This window comes from Epargyreus clarus, unplaced genomic scaffold (genome assembly GCF_041222505.1).
Source record: "Epargyreus clarus isolate Ecla_fem2 unplaced genomic scaffold, WU_Ecla_fem_2.2 ptg000019l, whole genome shotgun sequence".
NCBI classification, from domain to species: Eukaryota; Metazoa; Arthropoda; class Insecta; order Lepidoptera; family Hesperiidae; genus Epargyreus; species Epargyreus clarus.
The window spans coordinates 3304307-3323401 of NW_027332227.1; the positions used below are offsets into that span (position 1 = coordinate 3304307).

At 34.8% G+C, this 19095-nt stretch overlaps 1 protein-coding gene across 4 annotated transcripts; it reads right to left on the reverse strand.

The window, feature by feature from the left end:
• Window positions 1–605: 605 nt before the first annotated feature.
• Usp1 (ubiquitin specific protease 1) lies at window positions 606–12095 on the reverse strand. 4 transcript variants are annotated; one of them, XM_073084067.1, is made up of 11 exons: window positions 11944–12095; window positions 11545–11805; window positions 10670–10865; window positions 9545–9752; window positions 8128–8278; window positions 7285–7402; window positions 6425–6633; window positions 5828–5988; window positions 4923–5125; window positions 4060–4321; window positions 606–3284 (listed from the first exon to the last, which is right to left on the reverse strand). In XM_073084067.1, exons 2-11 carry the CDS (start codon window positions 11792–11794, stop codon window positions 3180–3182), a joined length of 1863 nt encoding a protein of 620 aa, XP_072940168.1. In that variant the 5' UTR covers window positions 11795–11805; window positions 11944–12095; the 3' UTR covers window positions 606–3179. The 4 variants fall into 4 exon arrangements, with proteins under 4 accessions (XP_072940168.1, XP_072940169.1, XP_072940171.1 ...); XM_073084068.1 differs by having other exon boundaries at window positions 11975–12092; XM_073084070.1 differs by lacking the exon at window positions 11944–12095 and having other exon boundaries at window positions 11549–11690.
• Window positions 12096–19095: the final 7000 nt, after the last annotated feature.

A 19095-nucleotide genomic window follows, 5' to 3' on the forward strand; every position in this document is an offset into this window, starting at 1 on the left:
TATTGTATGGTATTCTGTAGGTGGTCATTACATTTTCCTTGTAATTCACATAAAATATTTAAATAATCTTGTCTTCCTAATGATACTATCAATAGTAGAATCACTTAAGATCGTTACAGAAAATTTACGATTAACATCACAAATGCATAAGTATTATTGCCTTTAACCACCGTGTCTAAAATAAGATTTATTTTTATAAAATAACAGCACGTAGGGGATGAGAATGTCAGTGCCGTAATATGCAAACTTTACGGATTTGTATAAACAAATTAGCAAATAGACCGTTATTGCTCGTTATACACGTACTAAAATCTATATTATCATTAATTATCGAGTCTATTTTGTTAATTCGTTAATACGAATTTGAATGTGAGTAGCCCCACAAAAATATATATCGTGACTCTGTTATGACGTAGATTTTTGTAGGCTACCGTTGAAAACATTATTCTATGTGTAACAAAAACAAACGCAACTACGTATGTATTATATAAACGCCATCTTATGTTTTCACAAAATAAGAATATCTACTGTGTACGGTGTTTAGATGAAACTCGCACTGAAGTGTACTGTAGTGTTGCAGAATTTTCGTTTAATTTGTCAAAAGCCTTATAAAATAAATGACATTACTAGGACACCGCACATTCAGTGCTAGCGCATCTAAGAATTAAGTTTCATTTTCTCAAACATTTTACAGGCACAATTGAAATAAAAGATCAGGGAATAATTAAATTACATTGTTGTTGCGTTTTATTTATGTAAAAATATGTTTTTTGAGATAAGTAGCTTTGAATATCAGGGTAAGGACGCCTTTAAATTACTCGCTCTATATCGCGCCCACCACAGTGCTGCATCCGTGCTGTAGCTGCGCAATACTATACGCGATGTGCTATATTGTAAATGCAGTCTTACAAGCCCGCTGCGGCTAAAAATAGTGTTTCTTCTTCAGAGAGTATCGTGAAAATGAATAGAAAACACTATGAATAAAGCAGTCGCTAAACCGCTGTTACAATACTACGACACACAGAGGTCAATCTAAAGGCGCCCTTAGATTATCTGCCCTGATCTGCATGTACGTCTGCTTTGCAAAGGGTCCCAGATTTGTGTCCCGACTCGGCGTGCCGGCTAAGTTTCTCTTGAATCGCGTGTCCATGATAACCGCACTGTGGGCGGTTATTACGTGTGGCTATGAATGTAAAATGCGTGTAAGCTAACAAAATTATTGTCAAAAGCAAACATTATTTTACCGTACAAAACATATTTTAATAATTTCATAAAGGCAATTAACCAATTATTGTATTAAATCGCATCATCAATCACAGTTCATGTTAAAATATACAACGGAAACGAAACACTTCTTAATGCTATAAAAATATTTCGTGAATTACAGTTCAAGCACTGTTTATGTAGAAAAAGGTCTGTATACTTACATAATATATTATGTCACCTTAATATTTATATCTAATTAGAATTAGCTTAGCAAAGAACACGAGTTTGAGGCAAGTTCGAGTTACATTACTTTAGAGATGAAATGACGTAAACAGACCTGAACATGCTAAATAGAAAAATAGAATTCGATTGAAAAGACGTCCTTAAAACAGCGAATTATTTCATAGGTAAATATCGTATTAAAATTGTACAGAGAAAGCAGTCAAACGTCGTAGCAAGCAATGTTTGTGTCGTTGTAGTCCTGTCTGCTATTTCGTACAAAATAACTATCACAACTTTGTTTACATAACGTGATCTAATTAATTTCATTGGTCCTATTGATTATATTATTAGAAGGTAGTGAGTGTGTAAATTAAAGACTAAAGTTCCCTACTAATGTGTGCAAAAAATGAACTAGTCGAAGAAATAAACGTTATATTTTTCTCTAAATTGGTGTTATGTTTTATTTGCAATAATTTACAATGTTATTTAGATTATTTTTTTAGTATTTAAGATTGTGGTAACGACATCTACGCTGCCAATTAAATAGAAAATTGATAAAAATGAACAGTGCTACCACGAAACTCAGTGGAGTGAGATATTTTTTTACATTAACACGTGTCTACAATTTCTAATTCAAAAATATTTTATCTATTTCGACGAAACAATTATAAATAACTTCATAACATTCTCCCTAACTTATAGGATTTTCTACCGCAAAGTGCACTTTACATATTCGTGGTAATACTGCATTTAAATATTTAATCGATTTCTATATATTGTTCTATCTTTGAACTGTCATTTCTTATATATAAAATATTTATTTCGAGATATTTAAGGCCAAGTAACGTGGGACGCGCTAAATACAATTATTATGTTGTGGTTAAAGTTACTACATAAATTTCGATAGATTTTTATTTTATTTAATATTCAACAAACAAACTATAGACTTTTTAGGCCATTCTTGTCACATGAGCACAAATATACATTTTTCTATATATATTTAATGCAAATAACATTGATTACTATGAACATACACCTATAATAGTCAAAAATGGTACAATGGAAGGTATATTCTTAGAAAATTATATAGTAAAAATTTTACTTTTTTTTACATTCATATTGTCAGATTGTAACAGTGAAAATAGCGCAAAATTGTATTACATTACCGTATATTAAACAGTACAATATATGTCTAGTGATCGATTTCTGGACTAACCTATTAATATTTTGCTACATCCATAATATCACGTCAGAGTCAAACTGACACTCATGCATTCAAGTATACACTATTTTGTCTTTTAAGCATAAACAATATAAAACATAACTAGAGTGACGTTATATCCAACGCGACTACAAATTATTCTTCGTAACTAATGTGACAAAATAATCAAATTGTGACATGAACTACTTCGACTCTTGCCAACCGTACGTATACCATCCATCACAATCAACTGACTTAAATGACTATTTTGTTCGAAACTCGGCAACGTCCATGTTTTTAAGGTGGTAGAATTCTCGACGGTTTGACCATCAACCCCGGTACGCTTGTCTTTCAACCTAGTGTGTTCCAGTTTGAAGGGTGTGAAGACAAACTGTATATCACAGGCGTGCTATAGTCTCCAGACTTAGCGACTCGTCTCTAACCTGAAGACTCCTCTACGGTCATAGACCCTTGGGCCGAAGCGACCACTTAACATCAGGACTGCATGCCGCAATGTGTGCGATTGTAGATGGAATACGTAAGGCTTTCACTAGCCGACCTCGCTCTTCACGTAGAACAGGAGGTAGGGGGTAGCAGCGGAGCGCATCTTCGGCTCTGCGGAGAGTAGATCCTCGAAGTCCTCGTTGGAGATGGGCTGAAATAAAAATATGTATAATTGATGTTATGATTGTCTTTAATAATTGCCTTTGGAGTTTAGAGACGGTAGGTTACTATCTCGATCCATCTAGGTGGAGATCCTCATAATATGAGAACAAACACGTCGGTTTTGTAAAGCCAACTTGAATTCATACTTTCTATGTTGATCCTTCCCTTCAATCCCTTCCCTTTTGGATCAACGTGTGACGTAATTTATGGTTGGCCCCGTGTCTTAGGTGTACTTACATTGACAAGGTCTACGTTACAAGCGAGCCCGCACTCTGCCGGCCTCGCACGTCGGCGAGCGGCGCGCTTGCCGTTGAACAGCATGCGCATGAAGGAGCCGGGAAGTGCAATCCTAGCTTTATGATAGCCGGCGTTTTCGTGGACACCCATTACCTCACACGCATTTTATGAAATATTTTGACCTTTGATAGACACCTTCTCCCGTGGTTGTTTGTCACTTATTCGACACTTAGAGACGATAAAATAAAAACAGAGTTATAAAATTGTTTTTTCCTTTCGATGACGTCACGAGGTACGACACTCCGTCGACCCCCTTGTATATCCTTTAAAGCGTGACGTAATATAGAGATAGGTCGTTACTTATGAGAATGTTTCAAGACAGCTCACCTTGAAAAGATCGTCGACCGGTGGAAGTCGCTAAGAGATAGGTTGTGCGCGTTTGCTACGTAGTGACAGACAGATTATTCCAGGGCGCTCATAATGAACGTGACTGTATCTAGTAAGTTAGGTTAGTTACGTAAGTTCACCTTAACAAGATCGTCGTCGCACGCCAGCCAGCACGCGGCCGGCCTCGCACGTGGCACACAACAGTCGCGGGCCGCACAGCCGGCGGGCGGCGCGCGTGGTCGGTTGAACAGCGTGCGCATGAAGGAGCCGGGCGGGGCGGCCGCCTCGCCGCGCGCGCACCGCGGCTCGCCCGCCTCGCCGCCGCTGTCGCGCGCGTACGCCACGTAGTGCCCGCCCGTCAGTGTCTGACCGAGGTGCATAATCACCGCCCACAGGATGTACCTGCAATTTGTTATCAATGTTATAGTCCGCGTTAAACTGCTGTCTACGTCCCGTTAATATCTGCAATTTGCTATTGCGACGCAACGTTTCTATATTCGAAGCGGACTAGCAGTTTGGCGCGGACTATAATATTAAATAACTATACTATTGTGTCGCATAAATTATTCACATTGTTGATGATATACTTAGATTTACACATAGGTAAATTTGCTAACTGGGCGTACTTGACTAAGAGATAAAATATAGGAAGTAGTTATAGTGCCGAATGGATATATTAGGCAAATTTGGGTACAAAGAAGAATTTACCCTTCATATATTACATATTAATTAAACTATAAATAAATAAATAACAGCTCCTTACCCATTAAGTATTTGAATAAAATATAAGAATATAAGTACTGGTAGAAACATTCGTGACTCAATACCTGATTCACTAATGCCACGCCTGCATTAGATTTGATTTAAAAAATAAAGTTATCTATATGTGTACATACTCAGCCTATAGAAGCGTACAAAACACGGCTTGTGGAGCTATGGAATCAATTTCGAAATAATCAAGAGGCAATTTCATTTTAATGTCCATTACAATGTAGTTAGTTACCGATGCGCGGGCGGATGATCGGCGGCGCGCGCGGCACAGGGCTCGCAGAAGCACGGCATGAGCAGCGGCGTGGGCGCGTGGCGGGTGATCTTCTCCATGCCGCCGCTGAACCGCTTCAGCTGCAGCACCAGCAGCCGCGGCAGCCGCGAGTACGCCACGCTGCGCCGCGCCTCGTTGTAGCGCAGGCAACGCTCGCACCAGTACTGGTTTATGAAACCGGCGTTGTGAATAGGTTAGACTGTCACGTAAGTGGAGGTGACAAATGGTAGTAATTGAATGTTGTTGGCGGAAAAGAAGGAAAGCGTCACAAAGGGAGTTTGGAGGAAGATATTCATTGATAAAAAAAGAGAAAAAAGAAGATTAAATGGGAAAGATTAGGAAGGGAGATTGGTGGTATATATTTTTTTTATTATATAGGAATAGCAAACGAGCATACAGTCCACCTGATGATAAGTGGCTACTGCCGCCCATGGACATCTGTAATCAACCCCAGATAGGATTAGATATTCCCACCTGAGGTCGGCCACAGATGCGCCACTACTCCTGAGGACTAAGCTGGAACGCCTCGGAAAAGTATGTCTCCCTTACCACACCCTTCAAACCAGAACACAGCAGCGCTTAACACTGTTGTTATTAGGTAGAAATAGGTGTGGCGGTGGTGCCGCCGGAGTCGAACCACAAAGGGTTCTACCACCTTCCAATAATTATAGTTATATTATTATAGTTCCAATATATATAAATTAATTACCAAAACATGAAAGAAAAAAATTGTAAAATAAAAAAAATCTGAAAAATATTAAAAACAGTAGACCTGTGCAAATGACAGTAGACATTTTATTACATTGCCACCTGCAACTTCAAAATGTAATTCATACACAAAAAAAAAAAAATTGATTAGAAAATACCTTATTTTGATCACGAAGGTATTCACTAGATAGACAGGCAGCCCTAAAGGGCTCCTCCCCAGTATCCTCTTCCCCCACAGGAACGCACAACTCCCACACTGCTTGCGCTTTTTCCGTGACCGTTTCACATTCTAAACACATTGTCCGCACAACCATTGTTCCTAGAAAATTTCGAAAATTTGTATTACATAAGAAATTGTTTGATGTCAGAACCTTACAAAACACAACATTAATTAATGAGTATTTGCGACAAACATGAGAAAAAATATGTCTCATTAGTCTTAAGTGTCAATTTAGTTTCATATATTTAAGTATGTGTCAATATACCTGTTCGCTATTTTTGTACATTTGCCCTTAACATCTGGAGTAAGCCTGAAGTAATAAGGCTATTTAAAGCTGACCAAAAATGAGTTGCCGCTCTTGAGGACTAGGATGTCGCTTCATATATAAGTCCATTAGCATCCACAGTATTCCACCAAAATGCAAAACCGTTCTACGCTGGAAATAAGTGTGGCTGTGGTACCTGCTCGGTCAGAACATCTGGTTCTGCCACCTAATAAATTATTAATTAATCATCTAATCGGTCAGCTATCTCACCTTCAAAGTCATCAGCAACGAAGTCCCATCCTGGCCTCGCGCGCTCATCATGCTCGTGTTCGCTAGGTCGCTCTTCAGTGGGCGAGCTGCGTTTGTCGGTCGCACGCGCTTCCTTCGCCTCCTTGCGTTTCTTCCACGACTTGCGCAGGTTGCCCAGTGTTTGCTTGCCACCCTCGCCGTCTATTGTCGTTTGTCGACCGAGGCCGTTGCTGTGTAACATTTCAAATTATACTTGTGATGTAGAGTTGCAAATAAAAATTATGATAAAGTATTTGAGAGATCTCTTTGAAAATATAAGGTATCAACATTCCGATTTTTATTGCTTGCTTCATGTATTTAATTAAAGCTTTAATGTTAAATTCATCTTGGTTTCTTTTCCTAATGATACATACCTTTATATATATAACTATTGCCTTGTATCTATTTGTATAGACATGTGTATCATAGCCATACAGTATTGAAATCATATTTTAAATGACTACCTTAATCTAGATCTATTGCTACCCTGCTAAGTATATTGAAACAGCTCATATTGCCTACTTTCTTTCTTGCCTTAGAAACAACAAATGTAAGCACCATTTTCATAAAGATACCTCTGCCATCAAACTGCAATAGGTTCTAGTGATCTGCTACTAAACAAGTATCAGTATATCACTTTTTAACATTTTGACGAGTATCTTTTTTTTTATAAAATAGGAGTAGCAGACGAGCATGCAGTCCACCTGAAGGTAAGTGGCTACTGCCAACCACGGACTTCTGTAATCAACCCCAGATAGGATTAGATATTCCTACTGCCGGAGTCAAACCACTAGGAACCGCCGGAGGATTCTATTACCTTCAAAATCTTCTATCTGACTTACCTGTCCCCATTCTCCTGCAGTTGTAAACGGGAAGCGCGAGCACTGAGCGCCCGACACGTCTCACGGATATTGTCCAATAAGCACACCAGCAACTCGTGTGCATCCTGTTGTCTGTTACCTGTTTGAAAGAAGGTTTAATTAATTTGCGAACTACATACATTTTGCTTTAGTTTACTTTAAAAATTACACTTGTGTCTCTTGACGACATGACGCTCAGTATTCTGAATCACGCTATCGAAGTTTTCTCAACATGTTGCATATATACAAGCTTGGAACTGAGGCTATCTGAGCATGGCCGCTTTCATCATACAGACATTAAATTAATCTTACGATAATTAATAAATTAATTACTCCCATTCATGGACATTTATAACTGATCCAGTAATAATTCAGCAGACCTTGATGAGGTTGATCAGAGATAGATGCATTGCTTGTTGCCCCTGAGGATAAGTTAGAATGCCTCATATTAGGATTCCTGTCAAAGAACACCTTTCAAACAAGCTTATAACAACTTGTCATATATAAATCATGATTTCAAATTATATTTAGTTGACTTTACTTTAAATTAATTTATAGCATTGATAGTCTACTGTAATAAATGTTATCACTTCACATTCAAGGTCGCGGGTTCGAATACAAGACGTCACTAACAACAATTTCTGATAAAAATAAGGAAACATGAGGTGTATTATGTTTATAAAAGGTCACTTGATTTATTATTTTTATCATTATTCTATGTGAAATCCCTTCTTAGAAGTTCATTTCAATGAGTCTATGTTGGTATGTTTGAATGGTGTGATATCTTTGAACCTAAGATTAGTCATATTACTCATATTTAAATACCATCGAACGTGGAGTTAACTTCTCGTAAAGCGGCAAGAAATGCGTCCGGCGGATAGGGCTCGGGATTCGCGTCCGAGGAGCTGCTGTTGATACACTTGCTTTCCGCAGCCCGCAGGTTGAAGTAAGTCTCGTGTAGTTTTTCCGTTGCTATCTGAATAGGACACAGGTATCGTTAAAATTATCGGCTGCACGGAAATCGCCGAATTACATGCATATTTTCAATGTTAAATGCTAAGGCAAATTTTATCCTACATGTCTCTATCTAAATTAACTGAAAATTGCTGAAAAGTTCGGCCTGAGTTTCTTTAAAATTAAAGTGTTGTAAGTTACACAAATTTTGTCGCACCTAATAAAAATGATACGTGAGTTTTTATAGCAATGACTGGGAATAGTGAGTTCAATTAAATGAAAGAAAGAGAGAAATGAGGAGAAAGTTAGCTAGTACTTGTCGTAAGTTTTGCATAAAGGGCTAAGAATACAATTATTTTAACTATTGTATTTTTAGGTTATTTCGCGTTCATACATTGATACACGCGCTCTACTTTAATAAACTCTCTAATGAATTATATCTTTTTACGTGTATACATAACATAAGTACGTATACATTTCTTTTTTGTTCTAAAATACGAGGTAAAGAGCAATTAGTTCAATATAAAATTATTGTCCCTACTATTGTGGAAAACTTAAAAAACATTAACTTTAACCAATTCCTTTTGCTTTTAATTATTATTTTACTCAAATAATATGTAATAAGTTTATCTATATTTGTCATGTAATATATTTAGATATGAAATAATATATTATGTCGGCATAGTTGTAACTGGCACAGCCTCAGTTTAATACAGATATAAACAGGAGATAAATATTATCAGTGTGACTGTCAGGTATTCAACACATGAGATAGTGAAATGAATTATATGAATAAACATTTTTATTTTCCACTGTACTGTAATAATGATGAAAAACAATAAAGTAGATATAATAACTTTTGTCCTACATTTATTGAAATATATGTTCCTTTTTTAATATTAATGCATACATTTATCGACTTTTTAATGTCATGTTTGGGTCATGACCCATTATCAGGGATTGTACCCATATCTTATGTTCTACAGGGCAGGGATCTCTTTTACAACTGAGGGATATTAATAATAACTATATTCTGTAATGCAGATTTTCTGAGATGCGTTAAGAGCCAACCAAGAATGGTTGATTTGAAAATTACACATTAGTGTTTTGACAACTGTTATTCAATGATTATGAGTAGGACTCATAGTTAACCATGACCTTCGAGGTACCCATGCAATGCAAATATTAGGTGCTAGCCATCACCGAACTTTATACACTATAGTTTTACTTTATTTATCAGTTACTATCTACAAAAATAAATCTACATTACTTAATCTACAAAATTCACCTGTATTTTGCTCTTGCCAGCATTGGAATCAGACTGTCCGAGTGATAACAGATCCTTACTACTCCAAGATCTAGTTCCAGAGGTGGCGAGTCCTGCTGCACTTCGACCCAGTGATGAGCTCTTTAATCTAATGCTACCTAACTTCTGTTCCACGCTTGCCAAATCTGACACCAAATGGTGCAAGTTATGAAGGAATCTTGGTGCATACCTGGAATAAGTTTTTTTCACATTACAAGTAATATAAAAGATGATAGTGAAAAACTATGAATGATAATTCATTACTTATAACTTAGGAAGCTATCTTCAATGTCCTGAAAGCATCAGAAGTGCAAAGGTTTGCAGTACAGTAGTAAACAAGTGTGCAGTCTACTTGATGGTAAGTAGCATCTGTCTTCCATGGGCATCTATTATCACTAACAGGATTGGAATCTTTCCTGACATAGGCCACAGATGCATTGATACTCCTAAGGATTATGTTGGAAAGAGTCTCTCTTACACACTTCAAATAAAAATTACAAAACAAAGCTTAATATTGCTGCTATAAGGTAAAAATAGATATGGCAGTGGTGCCTCTGCAGACGAACAACAAAGGGTTCTACAACTTTTTATAGTTGATAGAACTTATAGACAACACTAGTTAGTAAGTTAGTAACATTGCCTAGGTGCAAGAAACAATTTGTAGAAAGATATCTAAACTCGTGTACTAAAGATATATATGTACTAGATAAAATAATACAATAGTCATATTACAGTTAAGTTATGGTAAGCTTATTAAGAAATATGGCCAATTAGAACCGAGCGTAACTAATTATATTATGAGCAATTATTCAGAAACAGACATTAAAAATATGAATTCTACATTATGTATACATGAAATTATATGCATGATTATATTGTAGTGATTAATCAATGCCATGGATCAACCAAATTATTATTCATAAGTTTTCCACAATAACCTCTTTTTGCTAGAACCAATTTTGTTTCTTGCCAACCAATTAGTATTTAACCATAAGTTACAACAAGTAAATACTGTCACAAATAACTTGTATGAAATAATGAAAATGATTTCAATTACTCTGGGTTTCCTTATATTCATACATGATAAATATACATACATAAACATACCGTAAAGTATACAACACACTGTTCAAGTAACATGTGTTTCCGAGGTTGGAGAGAGTGGCGATAGGTGTCTTCCATTGTGCGCTTCCAGCATACTGCCCGCCAACTGACTGACTGTCTGACTGGTGGTGGCCATTCAACATGGCAGGGCTGGCCGAGGGCCCCTCCACCACAACCAACTCGAGTCCCTGTTGTGTCTCTGTTGAGTGAAGAGGCTTATCCTATATTGCCCTACTGATGTATGTTATAACTTCTTTTTTTTTTAAATTATATAATTGTTAAGCTGTTCTCCACATACTGAGTCAGTTGAAGTGTTTAGTATCCTTGCTAAGCTAAATCTGTTTGTAGATCATCAACACTATATAAAATTTCTTTTAAATGATTTCTAGATATACACCTGTTGTATAGTTCATACTATAGTCCAGGCTGCAGAGTCAAAACTACTTATAACAAATATTTAAGTACAGACCTCTTATTGGGTACACTCCCAGCCTTTTCTGTGGACCACTTATCACTTGTCTGTATGGAATGTTAAGCAAGATTCAGTTAAGTAGTGAAATTGCTGCAAGAGATGTGGGCCAAATTCTCTCTATGTAAACATTACATAGAATTATCATCACCAAAGTTTCTACAAGCAGTATCCCTTATGCACCACTTATAACTTTAAAGTATTAAACACAGTGCTGTTACTTCAGCTATCAGTGTATTAAAACTGAATATAAAACACATTTCCTGTCAAATTGTGATGTGGAGGTTACACCGATAATAGACACCGATTACAATCACTGCATTATAATAGTAGTACATATTTCATGAGTTCCACCCAATAATTATAATTGTAAATTACTCATTTCAGTAAACGTAGTGAAATAACTTACCTACAGCTTGCAATGGTTTCGTCAGAGGCTTAAGTTTCTTGGCGGCATTCAAGGTATTCGAATACGTATTGGATGGCGGTCTTTTATTGGCAGGCCGGTTCTCCTTATTGTTATTAGATTCCTTCGAATCTTTATTTTCGGTATCCCTGTTTTCGTCACTTAAAACTTTCGCATTATTTCTATTCAAGGATAGCGAAAATTTAGGTTTCCTAACTCCTTGTGTTGTTTCTGCTACAGAATTAAATGGCATCTTCAGTAAACCTGCAAGGAATTATTAATATAATAATTTAAATTTACGTAAAATTGAATTTCGAACCATTCGAGTCCAAGTGAGTTCATCGGAGCGGGTTCGGTCAAGGATGTCGGAAAATATACGGCGGCTCCGAAAATTATACTTACGCAAAAGTTTATTTCATGTACATTGACTTACATTATATATTGTAAGACAATGTATGTTCATAAATAAATAAAACCCGCTAAAGTAAACAGGAATTCAACAAAAATAACCGCAAACATCCCATTCTGCTATAGACAGCCATATTGGATTTTTTTATTGTGTAATGTTTAACTGTGTTGCTATATACAATTAAATTAATGCATAAAAAAGGAAATATGATACAAATAAATAATTATCAAATGATGACAATAAAATAGTTCAATATTCAATTTAAATAATGATTATTTATTATAAAATACAAGTAATGTGACACTTTTGTTTGTTGCAGTTGCTAGCTATTATAACTCTCGATAGGTTCATATTATTAAAATTACTTACAATCATTAAGGTTTTGGTTGCATTTATTGGTTCTGGATATTTCAAAATAAATCGATCTCACATTTTAATATTTAAAAATAAAAAAAAACACTTATACTAATTTATAATACTGGCAACATTTATATATAATCTGTGTAAATGAAACCATAATGTATGCATTTATTTTTTGGCAAATGCGTCCTATATGTGAGGACGTTAATATAATTATTTTATTACGCAAGAAACTCTTACTTTCTAATATTTGTCTGATATCATTAAATAACGTTAAAATGCAGATTAATTTAATAGTATGCATTATAAGAATGATCCTATTTATTGAGATCTTTATTTTTTTGTCTATGTCGACAAAATAGAACCTGTCTATGGAAATAAAATTGGCGGGAAATTCATAAATTTTTTAGAATTCTAAGAATCTTTATAATAATAGCTATTGATGAGCTATTGTCGTATATTTCATAAATCAATTATTTAAATCCTAAGAGTAATTTTGAAAACATAAGAGTAAATGGAATTAATTTTAAAGCAACAATCCTTGGGAAGGTTCGTTTTATTGGTAAGTTTTTCAAAAAGTTTATTGAAGACATAACATGTATGAAAACTTTTTAGAATTCTAACTAAATCCCATAAAAAAACTTTAAATATCTATTTAAATGAGGGAAGCTATTACCCAAATACCGATACAATATTATATACCTTGGTGTTTGATGTACTTACATATTTTTCATAATATTATCATCTTTATAAATAAAATTTCACCGTGCGTTTGTTTTCTTTTAATTATAGAAAAAATGAGAGATCTCAAATTTCCTGTGTGTCTACTTCCCCCATCTCAATATTTAACCCCAGCATCAAATATGTTTATTGCAGTCGATTAGTAATTTAGGCAAAATTCTTGAATATCTAATGATGCATCAAAATTACACATTTTTTATTATAAAATTGTTCTGTGGCGCTTTTAAATTTTCATGTGATATAGATATTTTTTTAGTAGGTAAAGCATTATTTTTGCATTTATTTAAATTTTGACATAGACATAAATAAAGTTGAGAGCGCTGTAATGACAATTACTTGCTTACCAATTCTGGTATTTTGCAATTCAAAAATAGATACATATCTGTAAAATTTATGTACAATGCACATAGCTTTGTTGTTCATGTAGATCGTAATCACATGAACCTACAAAGTTGAGCAATGTCGGCGCGGTTGGAAGTTGGAGAGATGATCGCTAATGGTTAAATTTCATGCGCGCTTCAATGCCTCGAAAGGCACGTTAATTAATAAGTTTATAGTATACAAACATGCAGTATATAAACAAACAGTAGGTAGATGTTTTCACGTATATGTGAATATAACTAAATTACAGGCTTTTCTTCGTCTACACACAATGTCTACTATACTATATACATATTATATTGTATGTATGTAGTATGGCATAGTTTGTATATATTATACGAGTATATACTATATGGCTGTCAAGGTACTAAAAACACCCGGATGCACACTTTCAAATGTCGTCTTCCTGTGAATCGAACCCAACATGATCTGTTGAATTGCAACTCACGTGGTGAAGCAGTCGTTAATAATTATTATTAAAAAAAAAGACAAACCCACTGACTTTCTTACTGGATCTTCTCAGTAGAGGTCGCGTTCCGATCCGGTAGTAGTTTAAGAAAAATATTGAAACTGACAAATTGTATGCGCTGCCGTTGGCCGATGGCCTTTTTCATAAGCAACGTTCGGACATGCATGGGGTTCCGGGTTAGATTCCCGGCCAGGCATACTTTTAAATAATGAATTTTGAGTTCAATTCTGAATCAGAGTGTTTATGTACTCTTCTTTGTGTGTTCATAGTAGGTACTATTTGCCTGCATTGTTTCAAACAAAACAATAATAATATCACAATGTAATTTATTTTGTTGTGCTAAAAAATGTGCCAGATAAATGATGATGTCGGGAAAATTATGACGTCATAGTAACATGACTCCTCAGCTTCGCACTCTATTGTAACCGGACACTGAGGGTTGGATGGTTTATTTCCGAACAATATTGGCACTTACACAATACAGTATAATATTGTAAGAACATAGTCGTACTTGTATATACCTAATATGGCTATAGTATAATACATATGGGAACTTTGCTATACTTTAAGCCGTTTTCAAAGGCATGTCAAGTATACTTTAGCATTTCTGGTGCGAGTAAGATTGGAACAAATCTACACCCAACTCATAAAAAGATACTGATATTCATCTCACACAAATAAGAGTGATAGGTATCTCACTATTGATAACGTAAAAGTCTCACGTCTCACCTCATATCATATCTGAAAGATGCAAATAAACTTCGAGGTGAACGGTGCCTGTAAGTAAACGTATCTTCTTATGAAATACTCGTATCTACACATGGAGGTAGGTACGAGTATTTCACATAGGAAATACATATTTCCTATGTGAAAGAAATAAATGTAACAGTAGCTAATATTTAATTGGTTAGCTACATTAAGTGTACTACAAATTGTCCATAGATTGATGTGAAATTCTAAGAGTATATTTTTATAATCGATTTTTTGTAAGAAAGAAATAAATCTTTACTGAAAGTAATGTATCATAGGAACCTAAATTACCTTTTTACAAAAAAAAAAACGACTGGAATAAGAAAAGGAAGAGTTGCCTGAATCTAATGTACCTACATTGATCCTAATTTATCTCAATTTAATTAATCTGTTCATTGTAACAATAATTACGAATTATTTTCGAGAATCCCATTAAGATTATTCTTGCTGTTAATGAATGGCTGCTTAACCCCAGGGGCACTCATAATTCTAACAGTAGTTAAGACAATGGGAATGCGAATAATGGGCCATTTGTTACTTTCGTGGTTTCCGATTTAAGTATTAATGATCAAAGTTTATGTTATATAGTATTACTGAAGATGTGATTATAATTAGTCTTTTCAAAGAATGAAGGGCCATATTCCACTGAGGTAAGCGTGGGAAAGTTATGACATAAAATATCTATAATTTTTTCGTATTCATTATTCTCATGAATATTTTTCATATGTAAATATTTATAACTAGCTGACCCGGCAAACTTTGTACCGCCTCAAAATCTATTTATCAAATATATTTCTCGTGTTACTCGTGGATAATGTAGCTTTCGAATGGTGAAAGAATTTTTAAATTATGTCCAGTAGTTTTTGAGCCTATTCATTACAATCAAACAAACCAACAAAGTTTTCCTCTTTATAATATTAGTATAGATTAATCGTAATAAAAATCAGGAGTGTGAGGGAAAGTCTTGGGATTTGAACTACCAATCTCCAGAGTTATTCATATCATTGGCTAATTATGGTAACATGTAAAGTATTTGAACTTTTATGTTCATATTTTTTATCAGACTAACAGAAGAAGGAAAAAAATATATTCTGAATGTACCTAATGTAATCCGAATTTTCTTTCCTATAAAAGAAATTTCTAGACTACGAGTGACAGACGTACAGAAAGCTATAAGAATTCTTTTTAATGCAGAAAGCAAATGTTTTGGAGCCATAGAAAACGGATTTTTATATTTGTGTATCCTTAAATGTTAGGTCATAAAATAGCAGTGTTTTTTTATATCCTAGAAAAACGACGAGGCTTTCCGTGATATGAAATCATGATCGGAAAAACACAGTAATTTTTGTAAAAGAGCAAGATTAGGAGGTTACATTACATTACATTGTTGTAGGCGGTACTGTCTTTAGTAAATGAATAAGTTATGTAACGAGGCGGCTTGAGAGAGCAGGAATTGGGTCAGTGATTATAGTAAATTATCCTCATAATGAGCGATACATCTTGGATGACCACGATAGATATTTACCACGATATTCAGTCTACATTGTTAATGTTAAACTTTGCCAAACACATAGATACGTATATTATGTGTGTCATAATTGAAGTATGAAATACAGAAGTTTATTATAAACAATGTTTCGAAAGTTATGGTGATCAAAATGGTAGCATACCTAATAGTCGAAATGTTATGACTTAAAAATAAGGCTGTTTTTTTTACTCTGAACTTACCAACACTTGAACTACAAATGAGCCTAACAATATATTTAGAAGTGTATAATAAGTTACAACACGACACGGCTTAGCACTTTTAAGGCAACACTTCCGGCGAGTTTAAAGTGGATGGGGTGGTGCTTTGTAGTGCCGGGGAAACAGATATTTTTAAGAACAAGTTTACTTATTTAGTTACAACATAGATATATTATCCTACTGACGTAGGGAGTTACAATGAATGGTTTTAAAACAATATCATCGCGGAATTTATACTCAACTGCATGGGTCGTCGTCACGGCGAATTTACCATCCATGCAACTGGATCGAAATATCAGCCCTAGAGTGAATTATATTTATACTGGCTCTAAAGTGGATTGAAAATATCCATGACATCAAAAAGTACTATGGCTGGGTCACATATTGTTATCTATTTCCTGCTGAAAAAGGTTCAAAGGAACCTCAAAGAATACACTGTCAAGTTGAAGTAACAAGTTGGGTTTTCTCACATTTTTCTATTAGTTCCCTGTCGACGGATAACGGGGAAGTTTTCCAATCTTGCTAAGAATGCATTTACCTGCTATCTACTTTAAAATTCCGTCGTTGCTTCGAGAATGTAACTTGTATATTTTGTTTCCACTATACTCGGAGACTACGGTATACTTAAGACTGTTTTCGTTATCGAATGGATACAGTAAAAATTTCGTAACGTAATTATGGATTTCATGGGACATTTTGCTCTTCTTACCTACTTCGCGGATTAAAAATAAGTATTTGTGAGTATCTGAAAATTTAACATTCTCTTTTATCATTTTTAGCCAAATATGAAATATGCTGTAGATATAATACCTAATATTGTTCGTTGTATGTGAAATAATTTTGTAATAAGTTATTTTTGGTTAATTTCTTCTTTCGCCTTGATGACAAAATGTTATTTTTCGTATGCTTGTGTATCGTAGTACCTAAATAATTGTACTAAGTACCGAAAGAAATATTAATATTTGATATAATATAATTGTTATTTTATATAATACTACCTGACCCGGCAAACTTTGTACCGCCTCAAAACCTATTTATCAAATATATTTCATGTAAAATATAGCCTATGTTACTCGTGGATAATGTAGCTTTCGAATGGTGAAAGAATTTTTAAAATCGGTCCAGTAGGTTTTGAGCCTATTCATTGCAATCAAACAAACAAAGTTTTCCCCTTTATAATATTAGTATAGATTGGTATACCTACCCACTGTTGACCTTAAAAGGAATAAAGTCGACACGAAGTTTAACCATTGTTTCGGTGAAGCGATCTTAAACAACTCTGGAAGTTAATTGCGCGTGGAGGAACAGTTGGATTCACAATTGTGAAGACATTACTGAAAAGTCGTTTGTATAAATATTTCCACTTGGAGACGCAGGTACCTACTTACTGTAACTTTTGAGGAAGAAAAATTGACTGGTGAATACGATCTTCTAAATGTTTTCGTTAAAAGTATACTTGTTATTATTGTTGTTATTATATTATTCGAATACTTGTTGAATGTGAAAGGTCGAAGGTAAAAGTTGATGCAATAATTATATTACACGTGTTTCCGCGTTATAACACGGGAACACGACACACGTGTAGCGTAGATATACTGCCTTGAAGGGTGTGTTAAGTCATATTCAGTTCTTTAAGGCATTATAATATCTTAGTAGTAAGAGGAACATTTGTAGTATCTGTGATAAACTAAACGTTTATGATCAATACATATAACTGCTATTTTATGAAGGTAGTAGAACTCTTTGTGGTTCGACTCCGACGGCACCACCGCCACACCTATTTCTACCTAATAACAGCAGTGTTAGGCGCTGCTGTGTTCCGGTTTGAAGGGTGTGGTAAGGGAGACAGACTTTTCCGAGGCGTTCCAGCTTAGTCCTCAGGGGTAGCGGTGCATCTGTGGCCGACCTCAGGTAGGAATATCTAAGCCTATCTGGGGTTGATTACAGATGTCCATGGGCGGCAGTAGCCACTTACCATCAGGTGGACTGCATGCTCGTCTGCTACTCTTATATTATAAAAAAAAAACAAAAAAAAATAGGATTTCTTCTTGTGGTCTGTTACAGATAAATAATCATTGGAGACAGTATATCAGGTAGACTCTGGGCTTGTTTGATGCTTCTACTACATAAAAATATAGTTAATAAAATACGACAAACTTTTCAAATATTTATTTTACATAGAATGTCTCTTTAAATTTAAATTTTTAAATAAGCATTAAGTAAGAATACTTACATTTACACTGAGAATAATTATAATCAATACAAAAAGATATTTGCTCATACCAAGGTACATTGCATAATTATTATTTACAATACTAATATTTTCCTTAAATTACGAAAATAAATTATGTACACCACGTATTATGATAAACATTTTTATTTTTAGGTACTTATATAAGAAGGTATATATACAAATGTTTACTAAACATTTTGGTAATAATTAAAGTTATTATTAAATAGGTGGTTAGGTATAGCCTGTTTATAACTGCAAGTCCGCTCTGAATAAAGAAATGGATCCCGTCGCCATAGCAAATAGTATGACTACACCTGCTCGCAACAACTTCAGAGCGGACTAGCAGTTTGGCGCGGACTATAACAGACGTGTATAATGTTGTGATGATCTCATTGATTTAATAATATCACAATAGTAAAATATAGGTAGGTTAAATAAATAATAAATAAGAGAGCTATTTAGTTA

Bases quoted from the DNA above. Each gene is read 5' to 3' on its own strand.
- Usp1 (XM_073084067.1), bottom strand. From the start codon at position 11,794: ATGCCATTTAATTCTGTAGCAGAAACAACACAAGGAGTTAGGAAACCT. The intron at 10,866-11,544 runs GTAAGTTATTTC...TTCACTCAACAG, and splicing joins GAAACCATTGCAAGCTGTAG to AGACACAACAGGGACTCGAG. The intron at 7,403-8,127 runs GTATTTAAATAT...TCTTTCAAACAG, and splicing joins AGTTAACTCCACGTTCGATG to GTAACAGACAACAGGATGCA.